The 24,826-nt window shown below is 38.3% G+C and overlaps 1 protein-coding gene across 1 annotated transcript; it reads right to left on the reverse strand.

The window, feature by feature from the left end:
* Positions 1-3,323: 3,323 nt before the first annotated feature.
* Positions 3,324-16,081, reverse strand: LOC139126154 (uncharacterized). The gene is made up of 11 exons (XM_070692203.1): positions 15,766-16,081; positions 11,482-11,760; positions 10,555-10,992; positions 10,076-10,224; positions 9,616-9,762; positions 7,732-9,205; positions 7,304-7,429; positions 6,973-7,131; positions 5,547-5,822; positions 5,031-5,168; positions 3,324-4,805 (listed from the first exon to the last, which is right to left on the reverse strand). Exons 1-11 carry the CDS (start codon positions 15,836-15,838, stop codon positions 4,774-4,776), a joined length of 3,291 nt encoding a protein of 1,096 aa, XP_070548304.1. The 5' UTR covers positions 15,839-16,081; the 3' UTR covers positions 3,324-4,773.
* Between the last annotated feature and the right edge of the window lie 8,745 nt (positions 16,082-24,826).

Consider the following 24,826-nt stretch of genomic DNA (forward strand, 5'->3'; position numbering starts at 1 on the left):
TATGTGATGCAGTCATCCAACCAAAAAAGAATCTGCCAAGTTCACTATGATAAACAAATATAACATCTTAGGCTTCTTTGAGGTATTACCTGCCTATGTCTTCCCCTAAACCAGGTAAGGATTTCTGTGGGGAACAAGAAATTGGCACAAGGACGGGGAACCTTTTCAGTTAACAGCCGTCAAAATTGACGGGATCGAGCGTGCTTATTATGAAATTGTTAATATTATGGTATACAGGCCTGCCTATTTTACTTTCATATTGTAGTTCATCATATGATGGCTAGCAAGTGGAGCATGTGACCATACATAAGGGGGCACCAAACCGTAATCTAGTTCTGGCTTTAATGTGTTATTATTTTAATTGAATAGAGTCCACTGCAACTCCTTAGAGGCTAGGCAAGTTGGCCATCCCAAAATCGTCCGTTTTTCTTGTACCTCCCAACCATGATAGTAATCTTTCTACTACGCAGTCCCTATGGAACTTATTCTTCGGTTTGAAAGATTTTGCCACTACTTTGGTTCAGATTTGCTAATGCCAAAAGCATGTTCTTCGGTACGTATCGACATGTCCTAATTTCAATTGGTCTTCAACGAAGGTTTTACACCAAAGGTGACTAACTTTCATCATATAATAGGAACCTGCATGGGAAAATGCTTATCAGAAACTTACCTTTACTTTTGTCAGCAATCAAGGCTTTCTAGCCTTGTCCTTAAATTTTGCAGGCTGGCGATGATCGGGTTTGCTCCTAAAACATATGGAGTGTTTCATACTTGGTCGCGCACGCTTTGCAATTAGATTTCACATGTCCACTTTACCCGTAAAAGAGATACTCTTTCCGCTGAAATGCTTCATCCCTCTGTTTGGTGGCTTTGTCGAGTATAATAAAATGATGCTAGTTCTACTACATATAGTCTCTGTAGGACATCGCTAGCACCCAAAAGTTTCAGACTTATTTCTTACTTGACCGATGTCATTTCCACCTGTTGTTGGTACTTGTGTAGAGTGATGTGCAGGCGAGGGGAAGTTCGACATTTCATGTCATCATTAAAACAACGAGGCATTATAGCTCGATTCTCGATGATGACTGGCAGATCAGCAGTGTGTGACAGGCACCTTTTTGTAATGTGTTGTGTCTGTTCAAGCGCCAAACCTATTCTGGCAAAGACTAACATCGAAATTCCGGTTGAACGTCTCATTAGAGATTGAGTCCTTTTCTTCAAATCATGAGCTAAGGGAGCGTTAAGTTATTATGGCTGAGGGTGGGCCGGCAAAATCCAGGGGGGGGGGGTTCACCTCAAATTTGAAAACTGCAAGGGGGGGGGGGTCATGTATTTTTCAAACTGCTCAGAGGAGGGTCACTTAATTTTCATAAGTATCCGTCCTGTCAAAAAGCAGTTTCAGTTTTCAGAAATATTCTGGGAGATAAAAATGATTCGTTGCATGATTTCATTCTCTGAAGTTATTCACTTGTTAATCTGAACAAAAGTATAATTATCTGTCACATGAACATCTTGACTTGACAACTCTGAGGCTTGTCTTATTGTAAATCAAGCTCACTGCACTGAGGGCGATGAACAATTCCTATTACTTAGTACATATTAGAGATATAGCAAGTTTTGTCAAGGAAATTATTTATTAGTTACCTGTACTGAGACTACTAGTACCATGAAAAGTTAAATAATACTTTTAGGTGAAATTCCAATATCATAATTGTTGTCCACATCTGAACTTTAAAATACCCTATTTGAATCAAGTACATTTGTATTAATTTTCAAACACCCATAAAAGCACAAATTAATTTAGTTTAGCATTAAAAAAAAATATTCTTAGTTTTCTCATAGACTCCAATGTATGGTGAATCAACATTTCGGTGAAATTCCAAAATCCAATTTCTTGCACACATATCAACCTTTAACCATCGTTGGCTAATGTCTATAAATACACAGATTTTGATAGTTTTGTATTGAAAAAAAAATATTCATTTTCCTCATAGACTCCCATGTACAGTGAATCTACATTTTGGTATAATTCCAAAATCCAATTTCTGGCGAACACATCCATTTGTTACCACCCTAATCTAATCAAGTACATTGATATCAATAATCGAGAGTACATAAATACATGGGTTTACCTATTTTTGTATTGGAAAAAAATTATTCATACTTTCCCCATAGACTCCCATGTATAGTGGATGAACATTTTCAGTGAAGTTCCATAATCAGATTTCTTGTACACATAATATGCACCTTTAACCATCATATTCTAATCAAGTAAAATTATGTTAATTATTGAACATCTGTATATGCACAAGTATACCAAGTTTTTCATTGGAAAAAAAATTATTCACAATTTTATCATTGACTCCCATGAATAGTGGATGAACATTTTTGGTGAAATTCTAAGGTCAAACTTTTTGTCCACATGCCAGTTGTAACAACCCTATTTCATTTAAGTACATTTATGTAAATTATCAAATATCTATAAATGCACAGATATAGTTTTGCATTTAAAAAGTATTACATAGATTTCTCATACATGTATGAGAAAATATATGTATAGCATGTATGGTGAATCAACATTATCAACAGCTAATTTTTAATTAAATCCAAATATCAAAATTTTGTACACACACGCATGCGCAGAAATATTGCGATCCACCAGTAATTTCTGTCAAACCCTTTTGAGGGGTAATTCAAAATTATAGCAAGTCAGAAGGGGAAATCTGATCATTAACACCTTTTGAGTTTTGTTAGGAAGGTCATTTGAAAACATCTAAGCTCTTTTTTGGGGGGGATTCTATTGCTCAATACCCCCGAGGTGTTTGTGTGTGCAACTTTACTCAGGCAATGTGGGGGTAGGGGGTCATGAAATTTTTGTCATCTTGAAAGGAGGGGGTTCATCAATTTTTTGGTACAATGGGTAGGGGGGGTTCACTTATTTTGACTGATGCGCAGGAAGAATTTGCCGGCCCACCCCCGGCCATAATAACTGAACGCTCCCTAATTACGTTGCTTTGAAAGAAATTTCGACGAGCTGATCTTTTACATAATCGCTGTTGGCGAAAAATACTGCTGCAACTGACACTAATGATTGTTTATTACTGTATAATTCTAGACTACTGTTACGCTGCTCAGAATGATTACAACCTACTAATCAGTTATAACAGCCACTGTTAGCATGTTTTGTATACCTCACACATTTGTGGGTGTATCATGGTAGCATGATTTGGTAATATCATGTATATCAGCAAGTGTTTTGCAGATTCATCCTGAGGCATTTGGAAATAAAATTTAGCAGGAAAAACGCAATCCGTGCGAAACTGTTATTTATTCATTTATTTTTTATTTACACTTTTACAGAGCGGGGCTCAAATATAAAGAGAAAAAGCAGCAGAATACCAATACAAAGAGCACAAATCTCAATACAAAGAACAAAAATAATTATATAATAAAAAAACAATAATTGCTGTTCCTCTATGATTAGAAAATTGACCCATTTCTGTCCGCTAGTCTTTTCGTACACCCCAAATAAAATAATCCGCACTGCCCTCTCCTGCTTGCATGATTAGGCCATACACATCGACAACAATTCGTCCAATAATCGAAACCTATGCTGTACTAGCCGTAATGTGAAATTGTCCCCGCATGCTGATAATAAAAATTACTCCGGCCAAGAAACTGCTGTAAGTACTTTCCCTTTCAAAAACACTTTTGGTGCCACCGTGTGTCACCTATATCTTTCAACTTCACAAAAGTAAAATGGTGGAGTACACTGCTAGCATTTAGGGCGAGTGTTAGAATTATTGATCGGATTCAGCTAGTCTCCTCGTGTCATGCACGAGAGCATCCTACTGACGATTTTCAAACACAAAAATATACAAGTTTATGGACATAAATCTTGAAAGAAGTTTAAGAAGAGAAATGATGTCTTCTTTCAATGTTACATTTCTCATACATGCGTTTATTTTACTAATAATTATTGTTTTGTTTTTGTTTGATTACAGATATTACCGTTCTTTTCACTCTCTCCTAATCAAGGATAGGGTGTTATCGTCATGTTCGCCGTAGACCGAGTATTATGGTTTACTCAATACATTATCTAAATCAAATTATAAGTTAAGTGCAAGGGGATACATAGGGAATGAGCGTCTAATCCTAAACATATGACGTCCCCCAGCATGATAATAACACCATTCACCAATAAAGTAATTTTAATGAAGCTTACAAATAAAAATACAAGATCAGTATACACAAGAAAAAATTCCTCCTCCATGTAAAAGTCATATATACATAATAAACATGGATACTGAAGTGTCAAATCCTTTGAATATTTCCAAAAGTATATATGTATAATGTCTAAAACATGTTATAAATGACGAATAAACCCAAGAACGTTATTCCTTAGGTGTAATAAAATATTGAAATATTTTGTGCTAACCCACCTTTAATAATATACGTTAATGTATCAAGATGGTATTTGGAATGGGTGACTTTAGTAATATGTAGAACAATGTAAAATTGATTGTTATAGTGAGGCAGTAACTTGCAAGGTAATCCTGCTTCTATTCGAAACATATACTCACATGTGAATGGGTATTAAGAAATCACTACAGAATATCTTTGGTTAGCTACATATTTGAAACCATATGAGTATGCTGTAATCACGATTGAAACACAGTAAATTGTCGGGATGTGCCGAAACGTCGTCTCGAGGATTGAATGCTCCGATAAAGCGGTCGATACAACCATGTCATAATGGAATGACGTCACCCCTTACAACCATATTGTCTTCTCCGGTGGAAACACTGTACGAAAGAGAGCGATATTTGTGAGTACAACATGCAGCAAATCCAATACTGTTCTCAAAAAAAGCTACAAAGTGGACAAATTAACATTAGCTTTGCGCTTTGAGTGGAACATTATGTTGTTTCTTGATCAGTGTTTAATATGGCCAATAGCTGAACGCGTATCCTTCGTCTAACATTTCCTCAAAAAACTGTACTGAAAATTGAGTAATCTAGACATCCTACCCTCAGTGTAGTCCATCTGCTGACCCTCTGTCTTGTTTAACATGTCAATATGTTCAGGAAAGTCGATCTGGTCTCGATATGCCCAAAATCTTTCAAAATTCTTCTTTTCCCGATAGAGGGCAGCCAAATAGTACAAACCTGAAAATAATTGCAAGCTTTAGAATAAGAGGGTGAATAGTCTTCTGTTTGTGCGTGAGTGCGTACTTGCGTGCGTGCGTATAAATGTATGTATGTATGTATGTGTGTGTGTGTGTGTGTGTGTGTGCGCGCGTGCGTGCGTGCGTGCGTGCGTGCGTGCGTGCATGTATGTATGTATGTATGTATGTATGTATGTATGTATGTATGTATGCATGTATGTGTTGTAAATTTCCGAATATGCTGTCATGCAGGTAGCTAGGTTGTGTAGGTTGGCGATCATCCACTTTTTGATCTATACCTCAGTGTATTATGGCTTATCTTATCTGTATCAAAGTTGGCTCTGAAAAAAGATAATAGTGATTAATATATTTTGCTTACCCAATTGAAATGAATCATTAGTCTTTGGGATTTCCTTCTGTTTAATTTGCCAAGCTTTAAGCAGCAATTCTTCAGCCTTGTCGAGATCCCGATTGTCCTCTTGGATGAGATAGTTCCTGGCCAGGTTTGTACAGCTGATGGCGATGTCAACATGTACATTGGTGCCGTACTTTCTCTCCCAATACTTCTGTCGCATGTCTAAACTGCCTTGTAGGTACTTGAATGCGTTGTTGAAGTCCACGGTATCTTGATAAAACCGGCCAAGCTGGTGGAGTGCTAGATTGGAAGGTAATTATATAAATGATAGGGACATTGGTCTTAATATCTGGCAAGTAATCAACTCTCAAGTCCAGAAATAACCACCGCTGTCTATACGTAATATGATATTCTTTATCAAATGTCAGAAATTTTTGGAGTGCCAGGATTTTTTACTTTGTTACGATAGCAAAGAAGATGTAAGATTTCAAACCAGCAACAATTAACATTTTGCCTGCCAACGAATCTCATGATCTCGCGACCTTAACGCCAATTATTTTATTCAGGTATTCTACATTGCAAAGTGTACAAGAAAACCATCAAACCTTTATATATATATATATATATATATATATATATATATATATATATATATATATATATATATATATATATATATAATTGTAAAGCACACGTACTGTTGCAAATGTGTTCTATATAAAAATCCACTTTATTATTATTAGGCCTATTATTATTATTACTATTATTATTATTATTATTATTGTTGTTGTTATTGTTATATATCGAAGTGAGTGGGACTAAGAATCATTTTATTTTATCTGTGTGAAGATTGCACGGTGCATGAAACTAAGTAACAGAAACTATCACTTTGTACTTGAAGTCATTTTGTGATCATCACATTTCTTTAATTGCTATTTAAGCGTTTTAGTGCTTTATCATTCTCTATCCATGTGTTTTGTTGTACTTTTTTAATTCACAAGAGTAAGGTTGAGAATAATCTGATTAAAAGCAGATGCAGAGATGGAGACGTTTCCATATTTGCGTTTTCTTTGCTGCTTTTCCTTAGCAACCGATCGCCACATTAAATCTCAACCCCCCTGCTTTACAAATTCGCGTTCAAAACACAGGCAATATCAGAACAGCCGACCGTCAATCAGAAGAGACTTGCTAGATTTGGAATGCATTATTGTTAACATCGCCTGACTAGCTCCTGCAAAGCACAAGATTTGAATGTTGCGTAGTAATGAAACTAGCAGTTAAGGAGAATAGCAATTGACATTCAAGTGTAGAAAAATCGCCCTCTCTACATATTATCTTTGTCTATTTTGTGGAGATGAACCTGATGTTTCCTAACTTTCGGTACTTTATTGCAAAATGGGAAACATTCAACGACTTCATAACCGTTTTTTGAACCCTTCTGTATACATACCGTGAGCAATACTGTAGTTGTCACTGCAGTTATCAGACTTGAAGTACTCCCTTTTCATCTGCAGGGTCTCCAGCAGTAGTTTTTCTATCTCCTTCCTTTTAATGTCATCTTGCATGTAGGTCGGATTATTTTGTTGAACTCTACCGATGCCCTGCATAGCTGCAATATAAACGAAATATAGGAGTGGTAATTAAATATCACTGATATTTCATATGACTTCAGGGGTGTATTTGATACCCAAATGGATTATAATGTTCGTTTTGCTTCACTAATTCATGGAAAGGTAGAAACAGCAATTCTATTAATGATGGAATAGGAGTCACAGCTTTACCGAAGGCTATTCTGATGTCATTTTCACCATATAGCTTCTTATGTAAAGCAAGGCATTCTTCAAAGCATTCTTCTGCCTCTGTTAGTCTCCCTAATTCAAAGTTGACCTTTCCAAGGAAATGCAACTCTGAAAGAAATAGAAGAAAAACTGAGTAATAAATTTAAAGAACTTTAACAGCTTTAAAAAGGTAGGTTTATTGATCCATAAAACACAGCTGAAATATCAATACATTAAACAAGAAAAAATATTGCTATTGAGAACTCCTTACATGTACCTTTCTGGGTGCCTGATTTAACTCCTCCTGTACTTTTTGCGTAGCAGTGTTCGTACAACGTTCGTTTCAAGTTTTGCCTTATATGGAATTGGAAAATCTCATTAGGCGCTTGAATTGACATAGATGCAAATCATTCTATTCATGAACAACCTACCATTGGCAAGATCGTGCTCTGATCCTTTAGTTCTCCATCTGCTGAGTCTGGCCATCAACTTGTATAAGAGTCGAGCATCCTTCGTACGCCCAAGCCGCCTTAAGTACGTGCCAACAGAAGAGAATAGCTGTCCAGTTTTGCTGAGGTCCTGAATGTCATCTTTTTCCAGGGATTCAATTTGTCGTCCAAGAGCTAAGGTGTGGATCGCTATTATCAGATGCCGGTCATGAATAGGTTCACTGAAAAGAACTTCAAAGTTGTCAGAAGCAACCTGCTGCACCTTTGGAAAGATACCTTCCAGTATACGCATGGCATTGTTAAGGCTCCGAATTTTATCCTCACGGGTGACGAATTTCAGGAATACAACCTGTTGGACTAGATGGTGAACTGTGAAGGCACCAAATCTTATTAGTTCATTATCAGAGTGTGGTTCTTCAGGATGACCGACAATAATCGTAGCTAAAGAAACTTTTCTGAGTTGTTCTATGAGTTCGCGAACTCTCTGACATATTTCGATTCCACTTCTGCATTCTCCAGTGCAATGCTGCACTTTCAGGAAATTCCGCAGAGCACCATGGCCCAGGTATCTTGCACCATCCGCCAGAAGGGCAATTTGTATTCGCGATGCAAAGCAAGAACATAAAAGAATGAACTCTTTTGTTGCCGCACATTCACACAGCTTGTCATAGTTCAGTTTCCAAGTTGTAAGGAAGTTCTCTTTACTTGGGTCAAGCATCAGGGCGAAGAAATTCGCGTCGGTGTCTCTCTGAGCTCTAAGGAAGGCGACAACATCAATTTCCTGCATGTTGATCGGAGGCTCTTGAAGCTGATCCCTAGTGAAACTCTTCAACCTTAAAGTGTTATTTTGCACGACCTCTCGCAACCGAGGAGCGTATTCTGGCTGTAGACCATTTGCATCCAGCCAGGCAGCTAATGGATCAGTTTCGGCAGCATGCTTGAAAATATCGAGGCGACACGCCTCATATAATGTCTTGTAATGATTGAACGCAACGTTGAACTGAGTGATATATCTACTCGCTTGTCTTAGTGCCAGAGGAAGGCCATGCAAACCACCGACATCGCCGAGCCAGACGAGAGCTTCGTACTCTTCTTTGTTTGAATGTTTCATCACTTCCAACTGTCTTTCAGCATCTTTCACAGAAACACTTCCACCATTACCAGTCATCTTTTCTCGCAGTAGATAGATTGCTGAATCCCTGCCACACATCAAGTTCACTTCCAATAAGCGGCTGTTTCTATACCAATTATTCCAACCTATGCTAACCCTGGATGTTAACAAGATGTGACCATCGCGTAACGGCGGCGTGCTTGGAAAGGCAGTCGTAATGAGTGCCACATCATCGGCGTCATCGATGACCAGGAGCCAGTCGTTGTTCTTATGTAACCAAGCCAGAGCCAGCCTTCGTATGTTAGCAGGAGTGACATTTTCTTCATTCAAGGAACCGTTCACTGTCTAGATAAAAAATGTATAGACGAACTATCAATCTTGACAAAGTGTGTATTCTTTATGACATATTATTACATTTACGTGAAGTACCAGTGAGTAAAACAGCAAAGTTCGTATTTCTACACAGCAGACAATCGCCTCACAAAATATGTATACCCTTTAGAGTTTTAACCGTGAGGCGTTTGCGTGCATTCACCTTGAGTTCATCATTTCATGCCTTCACAAGAATATCATCTGATTACATTCTCACATCAGAATATGATTTGACGGAGTCACTAGCTGTCGGCATTGTAAGTATCATGTCAGTGAAAGATGCATATTTGTTGATGAGAAGAGAAGTAAGGTTGAAATTGGCTGGTAGATTTTGTGAAGTATGTTATAATTATTTGGAAAGTTAATCATAAACTTGCGCATACCATCAATAATCTCTTTAAACCAAAATCAAGGGAAGAGTTAGATTGCCCATTTATGTAGAAGACTCCACCAGTATATTTTCTCCATTCTTGATACACATAGCGTGTTGCTATTTCTGTTTTTCCACATCCACCAAGACCATGCAAAATCTTAAGAAGACATGAAAATCGTAAAATCGGTGGGGAAATTATGATTTATATCTTACACAAGGTAAATAATTTCTCTCTCTCAGTTATGTTTGAGATAACTGTATATTATTGTTCTTTTGAAAACTATTCATTAGAATATAAGAAACACATAGAAGATATAGCTGTCTTCTTGTCTTGTTGCTAAATGAATCAGAACATATTTATCTGGGTATGTGCTGTTTTTTAAATATATTGCACTGAAATAAGGGAAAATGAATGTTGTTCACTGACTACTTATGGTTGCTTCAAACGATTTATGTTAGCGTAAACTCACGTCCACTAGCACTTCTCCCGCTTCTGAAGGTCTACAACGATGCTCTTTATATTGTTCTCGTATCTTTCTCAAACACCACTCATGCCCTTCACCGCCGAATATTCTGACAGGCTGTCGTAATTCCACTGGTAAACCTAAAGAGATGTGACCTGTGGAAGTTTACGCTTCAGTAAGATAGATAGTTTTATGTCTGTATTGACTAAAAGTGTTTAACCGACTCACAAAGGCCATATTTCAAAGTGATATAGCTCGCTTCTTGTAGGAATTTTAAGACTTAACAATACCCCGCGGTCTTTTCGGTTTTAACAATATTATAATTTACTAATTTTTATGTTGGTACCATATGACATAACTATTTCTTAGTAAAGTAATCTTTGAGTTTCTTCTTTGGAGAACATTATATATATTTCGCCCATAAATAAATTTACTTTCAGTTTCCATGGCCAAAATACAAATAGGTGTTGTTGATTTATTCTTACCCCGCAATGTATCACCTCGGTTGGTAACTGTGGCCACAATTATTCCAAAGAGTATGACGACCATTATACTGCAGGTGATACCTATTATCTTTGATTGAACATCTCCAAAGTTGTAAACTTGCGGCACCATAATGGATAGTACAATGACAGCAAATGATACCATTAGGATACCAGAGCTCCATGATATCCGCAAGGGTTGTTTCGTGCAGAAGTGGAATCTTTCAGGATGGTCATCAGGCGTCAGCAAAGGGGCAAGTTTCGGTTTTTGGTCTCCAGGAGCCTCGAAACGTCTACCTAATGTCTCGGGTTGGGACTCAGAAGCAGTTTGGGTTCTCCGGCTTTCTTCTCGCTCTTGCACTACTATGTCGTGCACCGTTCCTATGCCCGCTTCACCAGTTTCTTCTGTTGATGAAGGCTCGATTGGCCGGCTACCCGGCACTGTAAATAAAAACTGTCTCTATTAGCTGCATTTGTTGCCTTTATTATATTTGAATAATATATGACACTCATTTGTGAATTTTTTTTATGATCTTAATTTACATGAAACTGTGCGTCCTTATTTGATAAATGATGTGATAAATTGAAAAAGCAATGATAGTGAAAGGAAATAATGTCAACTAAGGAAGTAAATTGCCTGAACGCCAAGGATACTTATTGCTGGATATCTCATTTTCGTCGTACATACACACGCTTTTCACACTTGTCATATTATGTGCAATGTCAGTGTCATATTGCATAATCCTTGGATGGTTTGCAGCATTATTTTGGTCATTCCATCGTTATGACCATAATTGCCAATTTCGATCAATGTATTTCATACACGAACAGATAATTGCTTTAATGGTAACCTTGTCGATATTGACACGATTTGATAACATTCATCGAGAAAGTGCGTTTTATAGGACGGTTTTACTGATGTTCACCTACCCTTTAAGAAGGCATCAGCGGCAGTGTGCAGACCACCACGTCGCAAAGCGTTAGCGAACCAATAATCAGTTGCTTTAGCCCCATTCCTTAGGATCCACCTCCACACGATTTGATATTTGAGTTCATTGTAACCTCTGCCCTGAAAATCATGTTCGATAGTCGTCAGCTCACCCTCGCTGGAAAGCAGATGTCGACCAAACTCTCTGACACTGGTATGAGGTAAGTTCTCGGTAGCAATGATATACCTGGTTGGTACTGATGAACATCCGCGCAAATCCTCTGTACAGTGGTGAAATCACAAAAACACACGTTCATAACTGGTGCAGTGATCGCAAACTTGCTGCTCGCAGAAAATTTATTTTGGAAGCTTCAGATTAATCCATTGTACGTAATTACTAACGTGGCTGCAACCATTGTAAGAGAAAAGATGACAAACTAGGCGTACATTGATACTTAAAGCAAATAAAGTGCATAGAGACCATTTTTTACACCCATAGACACGTTCAAATGCAGGTCAGTAAGTCAAGCGACAACACCAAACGGACATTTAGGCTTACGTTGATGTTCGTAAACATCTGTGCAGAACTCATTCTCAACTTTATATAGGAGCAGGTTTTCAAACAGTGATGTATGGAGCTCGTGACGAAAAATTATAGCAGTGTTAAGATATATTGGGTCGTTTCGTGAAACAATATAACTCTCAATACTTTGTTCACCTCTGTAGGGGCCGAACCCTGATTGAAGAGCATCCTGTCAATACTTCTCTAAGAAATTCCGTCTCAATGCCAATAATCACTTAACTTCAACAATGAAACTAACCTCGTTACTGAGAAACCACTCAACGTCATTTTGCAGTATGTATTGTGCTGTGCTTGCTCATTTGTTTGTGTCGAGTTGCAAGTACGAAAATAGATACACTAGATTATTCTTCATTGTTTACTGAACGACAGCATTGTAAAGCGACATGTCATTTGAATTATATCTTGTTATACCACAGCGAAAGCCTACCCAAAGGGACGCGTCTCTTTGATGTCGCTATGGAGGACGTGATCCAAGGCGACCCCAAGTCAAAGTAAAATGCCGGTCGTCCGTAACGCTGCCTATTCACAACTACTAGGCACCTTGCCAAGCTAAAGACGGATGAGTGTGCGTACGTATTCATGTAGGAGTGGAGTTTGTACAGAGGTATTGTTCTTCATTATTTTTAATTCATCATCACAGCGTACCCCAATACATGAAACATAACATGTTTTTGGATACGAAAAGTGAGTTGAATTTGCAAAATGGGCACTTTAAATTACGTAACCAATAAATCACTATTATTTTTAAGTGTAAGCTAATAAGGAACGGTTTTGATTTAAAGAACTCCTCCATGACAACGCACTTTTGTTTACTCCCGCTGCAAATCGTAGAAAACGCTGGGAAGCTACTAGGACAACGTAAAATATTTGGGATAGGAACCTTAAGAAACAACCTCAACCCAGAGCTCGATCAGCTGTTTTTTTTATCATATGAATGCACGCTTTAGGGCATCTCATGACTATCGTGTTTAAGTTGTCTACACGCATCTCCGTTGGCAAATACACATGTTAAAAGTTTTTGACCTCACTTTTACGTACGTCAACATTGCCAGCCAAGGGTTGTTACTCGGTAGGGCGCCCCCAACTGATTAGGGTGATTTTGCAAAAGCTGACCTGACTAAGACTGGACGATGACGTGTGCAGGCAATTGTAGTACGTGCTTTTGGAGATGTTTTGGAGTAGTTTTCACACTCCTCAGGTTAATTAAAAAGTTTGTTTTGGATATAACACCGCCAATAACAGGTTATGTATGTACGTATATTGGGAATATTGACGAGAACAATAGCTTTGACTTGTATTGAGAACAATGAAGGTGTTTTCCTGGCAATAATATTTTTTTTAAAATGGTCAACTATTTGTAATTTCAAAGTAGCTTAGATATCTGTGACATTAATATTATTCGGTCAATATTGTACCAACGACTGCTAGTGATGTAGAAAGTCTTAGAAGAAAACTTAATACGGGGAGTTCCTTCTAAATATTTATATACAATCCCATGGTATTTTTCTCTGTTTGACATCATCATACACGAGTGTTTTTCGCGGAGCCGTTCATTTTCGAGCCGAGGGCGAACAACAAGAGTGTACGATGACGTCAAACAGAGAAAAATACCATGGGATTATAAATCTTATTTTTCTTTTGACGCAGATGAATCAAAATTATTGTAACAAATTGCACTAATTTCGTCGCGATTTGTGTTTCACTTACGCGGGATACTTTCATTTAATGAGTAAAGCGGCCCGTCACCCAGGAGATTCTTTCGTTCATAAATCCCATAAAGCTGGAATTTTGATAAATCGAATGGTATCTCCACCAACCAGACGTACGGATTCGGTCACGTGAACGTGTCAATCATTGTCTCGCGCTGTACCGATGCCAAGGCAAGTAAGCCATCGGCGGACATAGCTTTCACCGTGCTAGCGACGGAAAGCCATAGTATTCAGAGTTATTTAGAATATTTACAAATGGATTTATGATGTAAATGCAACGACACGATCGAAACAGTAATTCTCATTCTCAGAGATACCGTGGCTTTTGAAAATATTACACAGGTTTACGACCTTGGCGAGCGCGAAACATTCCGTTCGATGACACACAGAGTGTACCTCCTTGTATGTTTGTGGCCATGCCGTCAGCGGTCTCCGCCGGTGTCAACTCGTCAATCCCGATCTCAATCGTCAATGTTTTCGTCTTACGGACTTTGATGGTTGCAGTGACATATATCTCGCCCGTGGATACCTCCTAATTTTGTTACTTGACTGAAACTCTATTTTGAGTGTTGTCTGCATCAACTTTCGAAATACATCGGATTCCAAAGCGTTGCACTGCAAAGTTCGGGCTTCAGCTCGACAGCTTACGTCTTCGCTAAAGCCTTAGGCCGCGCTACAGGTTTGATTCCGAGCGAGATTTTACAGATCGGAATATTTGGGTGACGAAGGAAATTTATCGTATTTCGTCGAATGACTTTATGCTTGCGCCTCCTACGTCGCTTTCCCAAAGTTTATACGGTACTCATTTATTCTGTTGAACTTACGTTGAGGTGTAGATTTCGGGTTTATCGCCAACCGGAATCGCCAGATACGAAGTCCACATTAAGCCTTACGATTCGACTGGAGCGGCGACGTTACCGAGCCATTTAACGATCGACAGTATCCCCATTCGATCCTCGGGAAAAGCTATAGTTTTAGCGACTCAAATTTTTGTTGGACAAATATGCCTTCTATGTTTCCATGTCTGGATTTAGCATGGCATCGATCACGACAAGTCGGTGTGTGTCGCGACGCGCATACATGTATGAACTGTATCATCCTTGCAGGAAAAAGGTTCCGCTTGATGACGTAGAACAAGCCAGGGTTATTCGGATTTCTTATCTGTCCTGTTCTACGCCACACGGGTGGCGATTCGGGCCAGTTCATGTGATTAAAAGATTAATTTCAGTATGCCAAGTACACTAGGCCTATAAGACAGCACGATTTTAAAATCGTTCGCTTTTACGCACGTTCTCAGGAAGTGGAAAGATATCTAAAATTATATATTTGCATTAGCCTGAGGTTTATCGGTTTGGTTCACAAGTATACAGAAGCGAACAAACTGCTTCAAAATTTAAACATCTCTGTTTTAAAGGCCCCAGCTTCATAACTCTGATATTTTTCAATTAAAACATTTTGATCGAGAAATTTGTTTTCGTCACAAATGATCTCATTCACTTATACAGACAAGAGCATCTGTGAATAGCTTAAATGAAATACAGAGTCAACTAGCATTGTTCCTCACTGACGCGTTTATTGTAACCGTACATTCGGCTTATAAATTAGAAGTGCCCTAAGAGAGAAGCGTTGCAACACACCTTGCCACCGTAATACACTCCCCGGGGCAAAGGTCAACACTGTTTTATGGTTGCATGACCGTACGATCCATCAAGGTATATACCCATGACCACCTCTGTGCGTCTGTTGCCATGCAAGCGTAGAATACAACAGTGAGTAAATGGCAACTGTAGTTATTGCTTGGTCTTAACGCTCACAGTTCTAACTGTTGTTTATTATTTCTTTTTCTTTTGTCTTCAAAGCTGTATTTTCATGTCTGTCACTTCTAATCTCATGTCGAAATGCCCATTGTCTAACTTGCAACTGAATTTTTCTGTGTATTGTAAAATGTTACAGTTGACAATTAATGAAATAACTACGACAGTACTAATACTCACCTCGCGTCTCACCGCCCTCTTTGGCTGTCTCTTGATTATCGTCCTTTTCCGAACACTCTCCGTTGATCGCCATGCTTTTGCGCAAACCAGCAACACAACAGAAGTACCTGGCACCTTATTCTTGTCAACACAACGCTTCCGCCAAGAGGGACGCTGTGACTCGTGCTGAACTAAGTATTCACACTCAGGCCTCCAACGGTCCAAATAAGCTCTTTCTGATTCAAATTGCAGTACAATACCTGCTATATCAGAGGATTTGTTCCTTGAAGTGACCGTCGTACCAGAAGCAGAATTTTAGACCGCCTGCATACGCAGGACGTCGCACATCGAAATGCAAATATTTAAGTAATAGTTCCTTTTTGGGGCCCCTGGACGTTGTTTACTTCAAATGTCCTCACTGAGAGGCAACGTCTTTGATATGGAAATCATAATGTATGAGTGTTTGGAACACTTGTGCACGGTTGGCTGACGAACGCTGAGTGACTGTAAATAAGTTGAATGGACGCTGCCCGGGTCAGCATTGAAGACAGGGTCCCAGGGAGAGTGGCATTTTGTCCCGCATTGGTGTACTACAGAGCAGGCATTTAACGTTTTCAGTTAATTGTGCAAGGTGTTTAAATATCCTCACTTTTGGCGGAATATTTATATCCAAACACTACGATATTTATAAAAATAACGGGTCAATTGATTATTTAGAGTTAGGAAATGTGCTCGAGTAAAAAATTCAGGCTCAAAAAACCACATTTTGTCATCCCCTCCACGGTTTTAATTCTATTTTGGTGAATAAAATCTAAAAAGTAAAACTCCTTTCATGAAATATCCTCCTAAACTGAGCCAACTAATCACAATACAATTACGTAAAATTTTCTCAACTTTAAAGATTGTAAATTAAAACTATTAAACAGGAAGAAAATTAGTCAGCTGATACCCTAAAATACACCGTCTTTCACACTTCTTAGTGGTGGAACTGGCGTTAAGTTTTGAGCAGCGGATATTTAAGGCAGACGCTACAATAAACGGAACTCTTTGTCTCTTGATAGGAAAGACAACAGCAAACTTCCATGAACGTTGAAAGATCACTTTTCCTATATTAAAATGTCGCTATGGAAATACATTATAATTATGCACACTTCTCAATCACTGAGGGAATTCTGTTTAAAATTATAGATGTGCATAGACTTTTTCATCAGTTTGAAACTACGACGGCTCATACTTATAAGCGATTTGTCGCAGGTCGGAGATGAGCTCGTCAGATTTTAGCACTCCTGGTCCATTTTCAGATGACGGGGAAAAGGATTGATTTCGAGGGCAGTAAGTTCCATTTTTTTCTTATTCAATCATAAACAGCCCCTAACAGCAACTTTAGCTTCCCCGTCTCATTTCATGTCCCATAACATTGCCAACTGATAGGGCCAACATAAGTAGATAACGCGGAAACTGCCTAACCTCCTTAAAAACACTTGACGCATAATAAAACTCTAGAGTACGTAAATCTTCGCATAAAATGCTAAAAGACATTTAATTTGCAAAAAGAGAACCAAAGTCAAAGTGCGATATTTCGTAGGTTAACGGTAATTCCATAGTCTTACTCGTTTGTACGTTTAAAATTCACCCAGCAACTTATTTTTCTCATGGCGTACAACCGCCATGTTCCATTGGATTTTAACCAATCGTAATATTGGGCTGTCATTGCCGTTTTAATTCATTCATCGCGTGAGTTTGAAACAAAAGAATTGTAGCATGGGCAAGGGATAATTTGTACTTTTGTATCTTTTCTAATGTCGGTAGAAATCAAGTATTGTCTTATTTTATTCTTTATGGCGTCGGTATCGACATAGCCACTATACTGTATAAATGGACACACAAGCTCGCAACGCAAACTAACGAGAACTAGAACCGACTCAGGCACGGGCAGACTCACAGAATGATGTATCGGTGGCTTGGCCGTGAGACCTAGCCATGGTTTCGTATCCAATAAACAAGTTCAGGTTCCACACCATCACTCGTCGTCACTTCCAGCTTCTTTCCATAATGTATATGACATTAGCACACCCCTTGAAAGTACAATAATTCAATTTTTGCTCAAATTTTCCTTAGTGCGAATTTTAACCATACTGTTACCAAAGCAAGAATACAAATCAGGGGTCAACGTGTAAAGTGCTGTACCTTACATTTACGGATTTGAATTTCAAAATGGTCGCCGTTTCTGCATTAGAGTTGGCGGAGGATACAATTTTCTAGTTTCGAAGTTTGAGATAAGGCCAAGTGGTAGATCAGAAAAGAATTTGGAAAATTGAGAACCCCAATATATGTTCCCGAGGCGCATTCTACCTCTATTAGAAGTTACGTTTAGGTCAAATGAATAGCACTTACTACACGATTTTTGAGTATATGCAGTTACTTGCCCCAGCTTCTTTGCAATTGTTAGAGGATCAATATTTTCTTTATTTTCGGAATACGGCAATTGTACAGTTCACTTTGAGATACGAATACTTGTAATAGCAAGTAGCAAATCAAACAGTACTTTAGCATTGCTGCGAAACGTTCTACGGGGTCAAAGGTTGCGTGGTTGTCTGACCTTTTACAATACACCACGCTATGAATTGTCACAGGTGTGTTACAACCACATTAAAAAAATTGGAAGCGATGTCAAGGGTCATGTCACCGTTCGTTGGGTTTTATTTTCCTTTGGGCATCATCACGTTGTCAATTGAGTGTGAAACATTTCAATACTCGATCGAGTTCCCCCTCTGGTAAGATCTCTACCTAACACCGAATCTAGATTTGTGAACATTTATAACAGGGTTCTTCTGTCGATTTTACACGTCCTTGTGATATCACAAGCTGTAATTGAGTAACTGAGAATATGTCTTTAAGTTGCTTTTTTCGTCTAGCAGAGCGGGAACACCGCGTGTTGCCCCCGAGTACGGTAGTCGCCAATAGCTCAGTCAATGTGCTCCATCTTAAAATGTCACAGGACGATAGTATCTCCGAGTGACAAAACTTGCAAAATGATTTCCTATAATATATATTATGTGATTGTAGGGGACATCCCATCTAAATGCGGATCACATTTCAATTTTTGCTGACAACGCGCCTAGTATGATACACATAGTAGATATCCAATAAAAGAATTTCCGACAACGAACTGGGGCAAAGGTCCATACAGGAGGCTTATTCAGCCATGCGTCGATTCCCTGTTCTAGTTTTAAGCCTTTCAAAGCGCCCAAAGCATGGTACATTTTGTATAACCTCAGATCACTTAGTACACCGAATGTGCCCTTACACGCCTGTGTTAACACTTGTAGTACATTCTCTGGCTACATAGGCATGTACGCTCAGGCACGAATTGTTTTTGTTGCATTTAAATGATGTCAAAGTGGTTTCTCCTTAAACTTTACTGTCATTCTTCATATTCTGTCGGTAACTTCACAGAATCTTATTTTGCTTTTTACATTCTTTCGCTGAGAAAATTACCGATTAGTCATGTGGGGGATGAGCTTTGTACAGGCAATAATACCTAAATGTCGATTTCCCAGAGTAACTACAATGAGTTCAACTACAATTCGTTCCAGGTAAAGCGGAGAAATGTCACATGAGTATCTACTTTTGTCTGATAAATTCAAATGGACTGAACACCGCTGCCATTGAGTAAAATATTAACAGACCTTACGACACTAGGGTAAAACTGTGTGAACACCGCTGCCATTGAGTAAAATATTAACAGCCCTTACGACACTAGGGTAAAACTGTGTTAGTTCAATGAGGTAAAAGTAGAGATACGTCACGTGAATGCCACACCTTTAAGATAAACTTACATAAAACCAACCTGTGTAGCCGACTTGTATTGCAGTGGCGATGTTTCAATCGTTACCTCACAGTCATTCAATATTTGAGTTCATTTTTGCACATTGCTCGATTTATTTTCCACGATGTTAATTTGTTTATGGTTGCAAGTCTTTTCGGAGTGAATGGCAACTTTTCAGTGTCCTCTCTGACGTCAAAATGAAGGAGTTTCATTGAACATGGCAACAGCCATAATGCTGGAGAAGAACTTCGGCCCGTCAACATTGTACATAAGTAAGAACAAAATATCGAAACAATCATTAAGCTAGTATTTAGGATACTTAGACTGTGTAGTGATTTGATATTGCCCATTCAAAATCCTTGAACTTCAGAAAAGGGCCGTGAGCTGCATTAGTCAAGCTTGTTTAAATGACTTTGGAGAAGTAAAACTTGGCGATATGGTATTACACTACATTTGACAAAAATAAAATATCGTGAAATGTTCAAAAGTGTTTAAAATCAAGCATTATCATCACCATCATCATCACTGTGGCCTATTTTGTTTATTTTTATGGCAGATGTGTCTTAAAATATAAGCATGATGCCAAAAGAGTAATTTAAAAACAAATGCATTAGCCAATGCTATCATGTTCTATGTTGTGTCGAACATGCCAATCTATACTGTTTCCAAGCTTTCTTCGTACTCATCGGTCCCAACGTTTTTTCCAAACTTCAAACTTATATACTCAATCAATCTGAATTTCAAATTGCTGACAGATATTGCAGCAAGTCAAACGAAATTTGAACGATTGCAAGTTAAAGGCTCACATTTACTTCAAAAAATGTTTATTGCTTTGACATCGCTAAGAACACATTAACAATACATTGTCGGAACACTCTTGGGTAAAACTATCATTGTACAATTTACTAAAATGTAGGTCCCTGAGACATTAAAACTTTGCTGAACGTATACATATTTCTATGTAGTCTCATAAAATAATGAATTATACATCTTTAATGTTTGAAAAGCGATATTAAACACATCGAATTTTCGTGGATTTTATTCACCTAGCTCATAACTATTTCAACAGCTCTTTTCTGACTTTATTGTCTTAAATATCGCAACCATTTTTTGACGAAACAGCATCCGGTCCTTCTTTTTGAACACGATAATCACTGAAACAAATGAAATTGAAACGTATTTATTCAACTCTGTCATTACTGCTGAGGGCTTATCTATTCAGTCTCACCTCTCACCTTTTTCGAAACTGTCATCTATTTACCTAATATAGTATATATTATTCATAAATGCACTCATCTAATTTTCAAGCCACAAGCCGCACATCAATCAATCAATCAATCAATCAATCAATCAATCAATCAATCAATCAATCAATCAATCAATCAATCAATCAATCAGTCAATCAATCAATCAATCAATCAATCAATATATTTACCTATCTATCTATCTATGTATCTATCTATCTATCTATCTATCTATCTATCTATCTATCTATCTATCTATCTATCTATCTATCTATCTAGAGGTATTTCTCTATCTCCCTCTATTTCTTAATTTGTCTGTGTGACTTGTCTGTCGCTACCCTACTGTCTGTGTCTCCTCCACAGTATAAATTGTTCACTATGCTGCATGTCCATCTTTGCGTTTGTAATGGACACGTTTCTTATGCTTTCCCATGGCTATTATATCTACTTTCATGTTTTCCTTTATTTCCTATTTTCATGTGCCTCTGCTGTACCCACTCTCTATAAGACGTCAGAATGTGAAAATTTAAACTCACGTATCAGTGTCATGATAAAAATTACTGCTACCATTGCAGGTATGGTGTGTTGTAGAAGATTACCATGATTCTCAGCAGCTGAAATTAAATATCAAAGTTGTATAATTACGTTAAAATCTCACCAATACACGTTAGAAAACTGTATCAGCTACCAATTATATTGATTTGAATAATTACCTTATTTCATTTAAGGGGTTGTTCAGTAAACTTTAACGTTGATAGTGCATGGAACAAACAATTAGTTACATATTAAAATATCACTGAGAAGTCAATTGAAACTAGAATATCCGGACAAAAGAGTTTACTGCAGTGGACGTTTTAGTGTTGTTATAGTTCTAACAAATTTAACAAAAATGTCTTGCATGGATGTTAACTTACCTACAACACTTAATGTTGCACGTTTGGTTTGATCATCTACGATTCCAGCAAATCGGCAAATCCAAGTACCTCCGTCTTCACTCTTTGCAGACCGAATCCTCAGATTAACTTCACCGTTTTTGACGTTTCCTGTGACGTCACAGCACGAATTATAGGAGATACCAGTATCTGTTATCAATTCTTCTCCATTACATTTTCTCCGTCTTTATACCATTCCGGCAAAATACGTAGATCACCGTGATTTTTCACAGAACAGTACAACGTTGTTGACTGACCTTCGATGACCGTAGTATCAGACGGCACCACAAGCCATTTGTATGTACCAGAGGCTACAGTGTGTTTAAAAAGGGTAAATTAATCACTCTACACGTCACGTCGCCGTTTTTCTGTAGTTGATTTTTTACTTAACGGCAAAACTTCAGTTCTCAAAGATGGCTGAGTTGTTGTGAATTTCCTCTTTTTTCCGTGTGAGAGAGAACCTGCCGTAAACTTTTGCCTTACCAGGGTACCGGGATGAGAAAAATAGTATTAAAATGTTAGGTATCTTGTTTCGGCGGTTTTCTCTGGAAGAGGGGCAAGGTATTTGCATGATGGAACACTACCAATTCCTTGCTGTCCCTGCAGATCCTTTTTACACTTTTCTGTGGCATGTATATCATTTCATTTCACAAGAGAGTGCCAAATCTTCTTAAAATATCCTACCTTGCTTTATCAACCGATTAATTTGAAATGAATGAAGTAAATCATGGAGCAAATTGTCATGATTTGTACGACAGAGGGAACTGTATAAAGAAATTTGTTGTCAGTATATTCATTTGCGTTGGTGTGAGACAGATGGACATACAGGCAGAGACAGAGACAGAAACAGAGACAGATCGGACAAAGAAAGAGTGAGATAGTGAGAGATAGACAAAGAGAAAAAATGGCACGGACTGATGTCATTAAGTTGAAGGCAGAAAGGTTTTTAGATCAAATGGACATACAATTTACGCACAAACTGTTATCATCGCATTTCTGCGTTTCTTGAAGTCTACAACGAATGGTGGGCAACCTGCCATGCATTGTGTAAACGCAAAGTTCGGAGGCGCTTGATTGAAATTTGTTTCAAGTTTTATGCTCCATTTGCCTTCTCAGAATAGAAGCCCGCTACATTTTTTTCTTTAGGTTCTCTGAAGTTAGAAACTGACTGCGATACAAGAAAAGCACTACTATATCTTTGAGACTTTAGATTGGTCTGTTGGTAATATCTCACCTGGGTCGACTGCATAGGCTGTAATCAGAAAAATAAGCGATAGTCTTGTTATACTGATCATGCTATTTTCTTGGTTCCTGTCCGGTTGAAATTATAGAGCCAGCGTGGCGATCAATCAGTGTTTACTATGATGACGTCATTTAGTTTCGAAAGGTCATTCAGCGACAATAAAAACTCCAACCACGGTTCGATAGACATTTTTAAGTAGTGAAGCAGTTTTAAGCTAATCGATGCAGAGAGCAGAGCCATAGACTGACACTCGTTTCGTTTCTTATAGCTAGTCTCTTGCTCTTTTTTTCCGGCCGTTTGTTAAAATTTTCCATAGAACTGAGTCGTCTTATCCAGTAACAAGACGGTTTAACCACGTTTAGGACCGTAATGCTTGACTTTAAACATCGAGAACGTTTTTCTTATAATTACAGAACGATCAGTGCGTATGCCGAGTGTGGGCAGTTGGCAGATTAACATTGTTGACTTTAGAGCAAATATCAGATGTTTCAATCCTGATGGCAGCTACATTATATTATGTCCAGGCATGGATGTGAGGGGGGGTGACTGTCCTGTTAACTTAGTTTCGACTGGCTTTACAAAGACATACAAAGGCACACAAAGGCACATATACCGGTACAAGTGTAACAAGGCTCAGTTGATCGAATTGAGAGAGCACAAAACTATAGAATACAATCACGTCCTTTGATTATGGTGAGTATCTTGCTTGTTTTTTCAATAGTTTGTTGAGACGTGATGGAAAGGTATTTTGTTTAAGAACATGGAGTATCCCCAATGCTTGACTTTCAAAATCACTGAATCTTAATTTTGCGGAAAATATTTAAGGGGCTGCTTCCGAGTTTAAAGGCACGGCTACAGGAAGTAAATCTGTACGACATAGGTGGTGTGAATCTCCTTCTTGTACGATCATTGCCAGCGCGACGAAATCAAAATGTGTTGTCGAAGCACTGACTGCATTTTCTGCTGTAAAACGGTCACTTTTGGCACTCGTAAAAGGCTCAATACGAATGTTTATTCAGTGAAGCGACATTAGAAGTTACCATAGACTTTGAGCTCCAAAATTTGGAATACCACAGACTGTCAACTGTTCACTGATTCATATTGTGCAACAGAAATGTAAGGGCGTCCCCGTATAGTTAAGTGTCAAAAAGGTACCACACAAATTTTGTGCGCAGTGAAAGACAAACAAACAGTTGAAGCACATGTGATATATAATGATGTCTAAATTTTGGTTTTAGTAAATTGTGTTGATGGATAGAACATTACAGAGCAGTCAGTATGCATGTGTAGTTCGGCTTATAAACAACGTTGCTTTACGGCCAAACGACTATTTTTGACTCTCTAGGATATTGACAGAGCCACAAAGCCTGGTGACTGCTACATTGTATTCTAGAGAATGAATGATTTACCGACACCTGACCTGAACCCTGGCTATGTCAACATTTAAGTAGGGGTAATACGAGTTAAGAGCCGATATACTTGATATAATAAGATACTGATAGAAGCTTCGTATTGAGGAACGATTTTACTTTGATCAAGGCGTCTACAGGAACCAAACCTTCACTGCACGTACGGGAAAGCGAGGTAACTTCTGGAAGCCAGCAGATGACCAGCTTTACCCGTCTTTACAAGCACTATTGCTGTCTCGCTCTTATTTACAGCATATTTTGATAAGACGTTTGCTTGTAATCGCCATCGCGGATGATGATTGCGGATTAATGTTGACATATGGTTATGCCCAGGCTGCGTGTGTAAACATTGATAAGAGCATCAGTGGAGTAGGCGAACTTTTAGATTTTGGTAACTATACCACCTGTGGTGTTCTAAATGGCTT

This window comes from Ptychodera flava (genome assembly GCF_041260155.1).
Source record: "Ptychodera flava strain L36383 chromosome 3 unlocalized genomic scaffold, AS_Pfla_20210202 Scaffold_26__1_contigs__length_13983176_pilon, whole genome shotgun sequence".
NCBI lineage: Eukaryota > Metazoa > Hemichordata > Enteropneusta > Ptychoderidae > Ptychodera > Ptychodera flava.

Coding starts and splice junctions, on each gene's coding strand:
- LOC139126154 (XM_070692203.1), bottom strand. CDS start 15,838: ATGGCGATCAACGGAGAGTGTTCGGAAAAGGACGATAATCAAGAGACA. Junction 9,206..9,615: donor GTTTAAAGAGATTATTGATG/GTATGCGCAAGT, acceptor TTTTTTATCTAG/ACAGTGAACGGTTCCTTGAA. Junction 7,132..7,303: donor TGACATCAGAATAGCCTTCG/GTAAAGCTGTGA, acceptor TTTATATTGCAG/CTATGCAGGGCATCGGTAGA.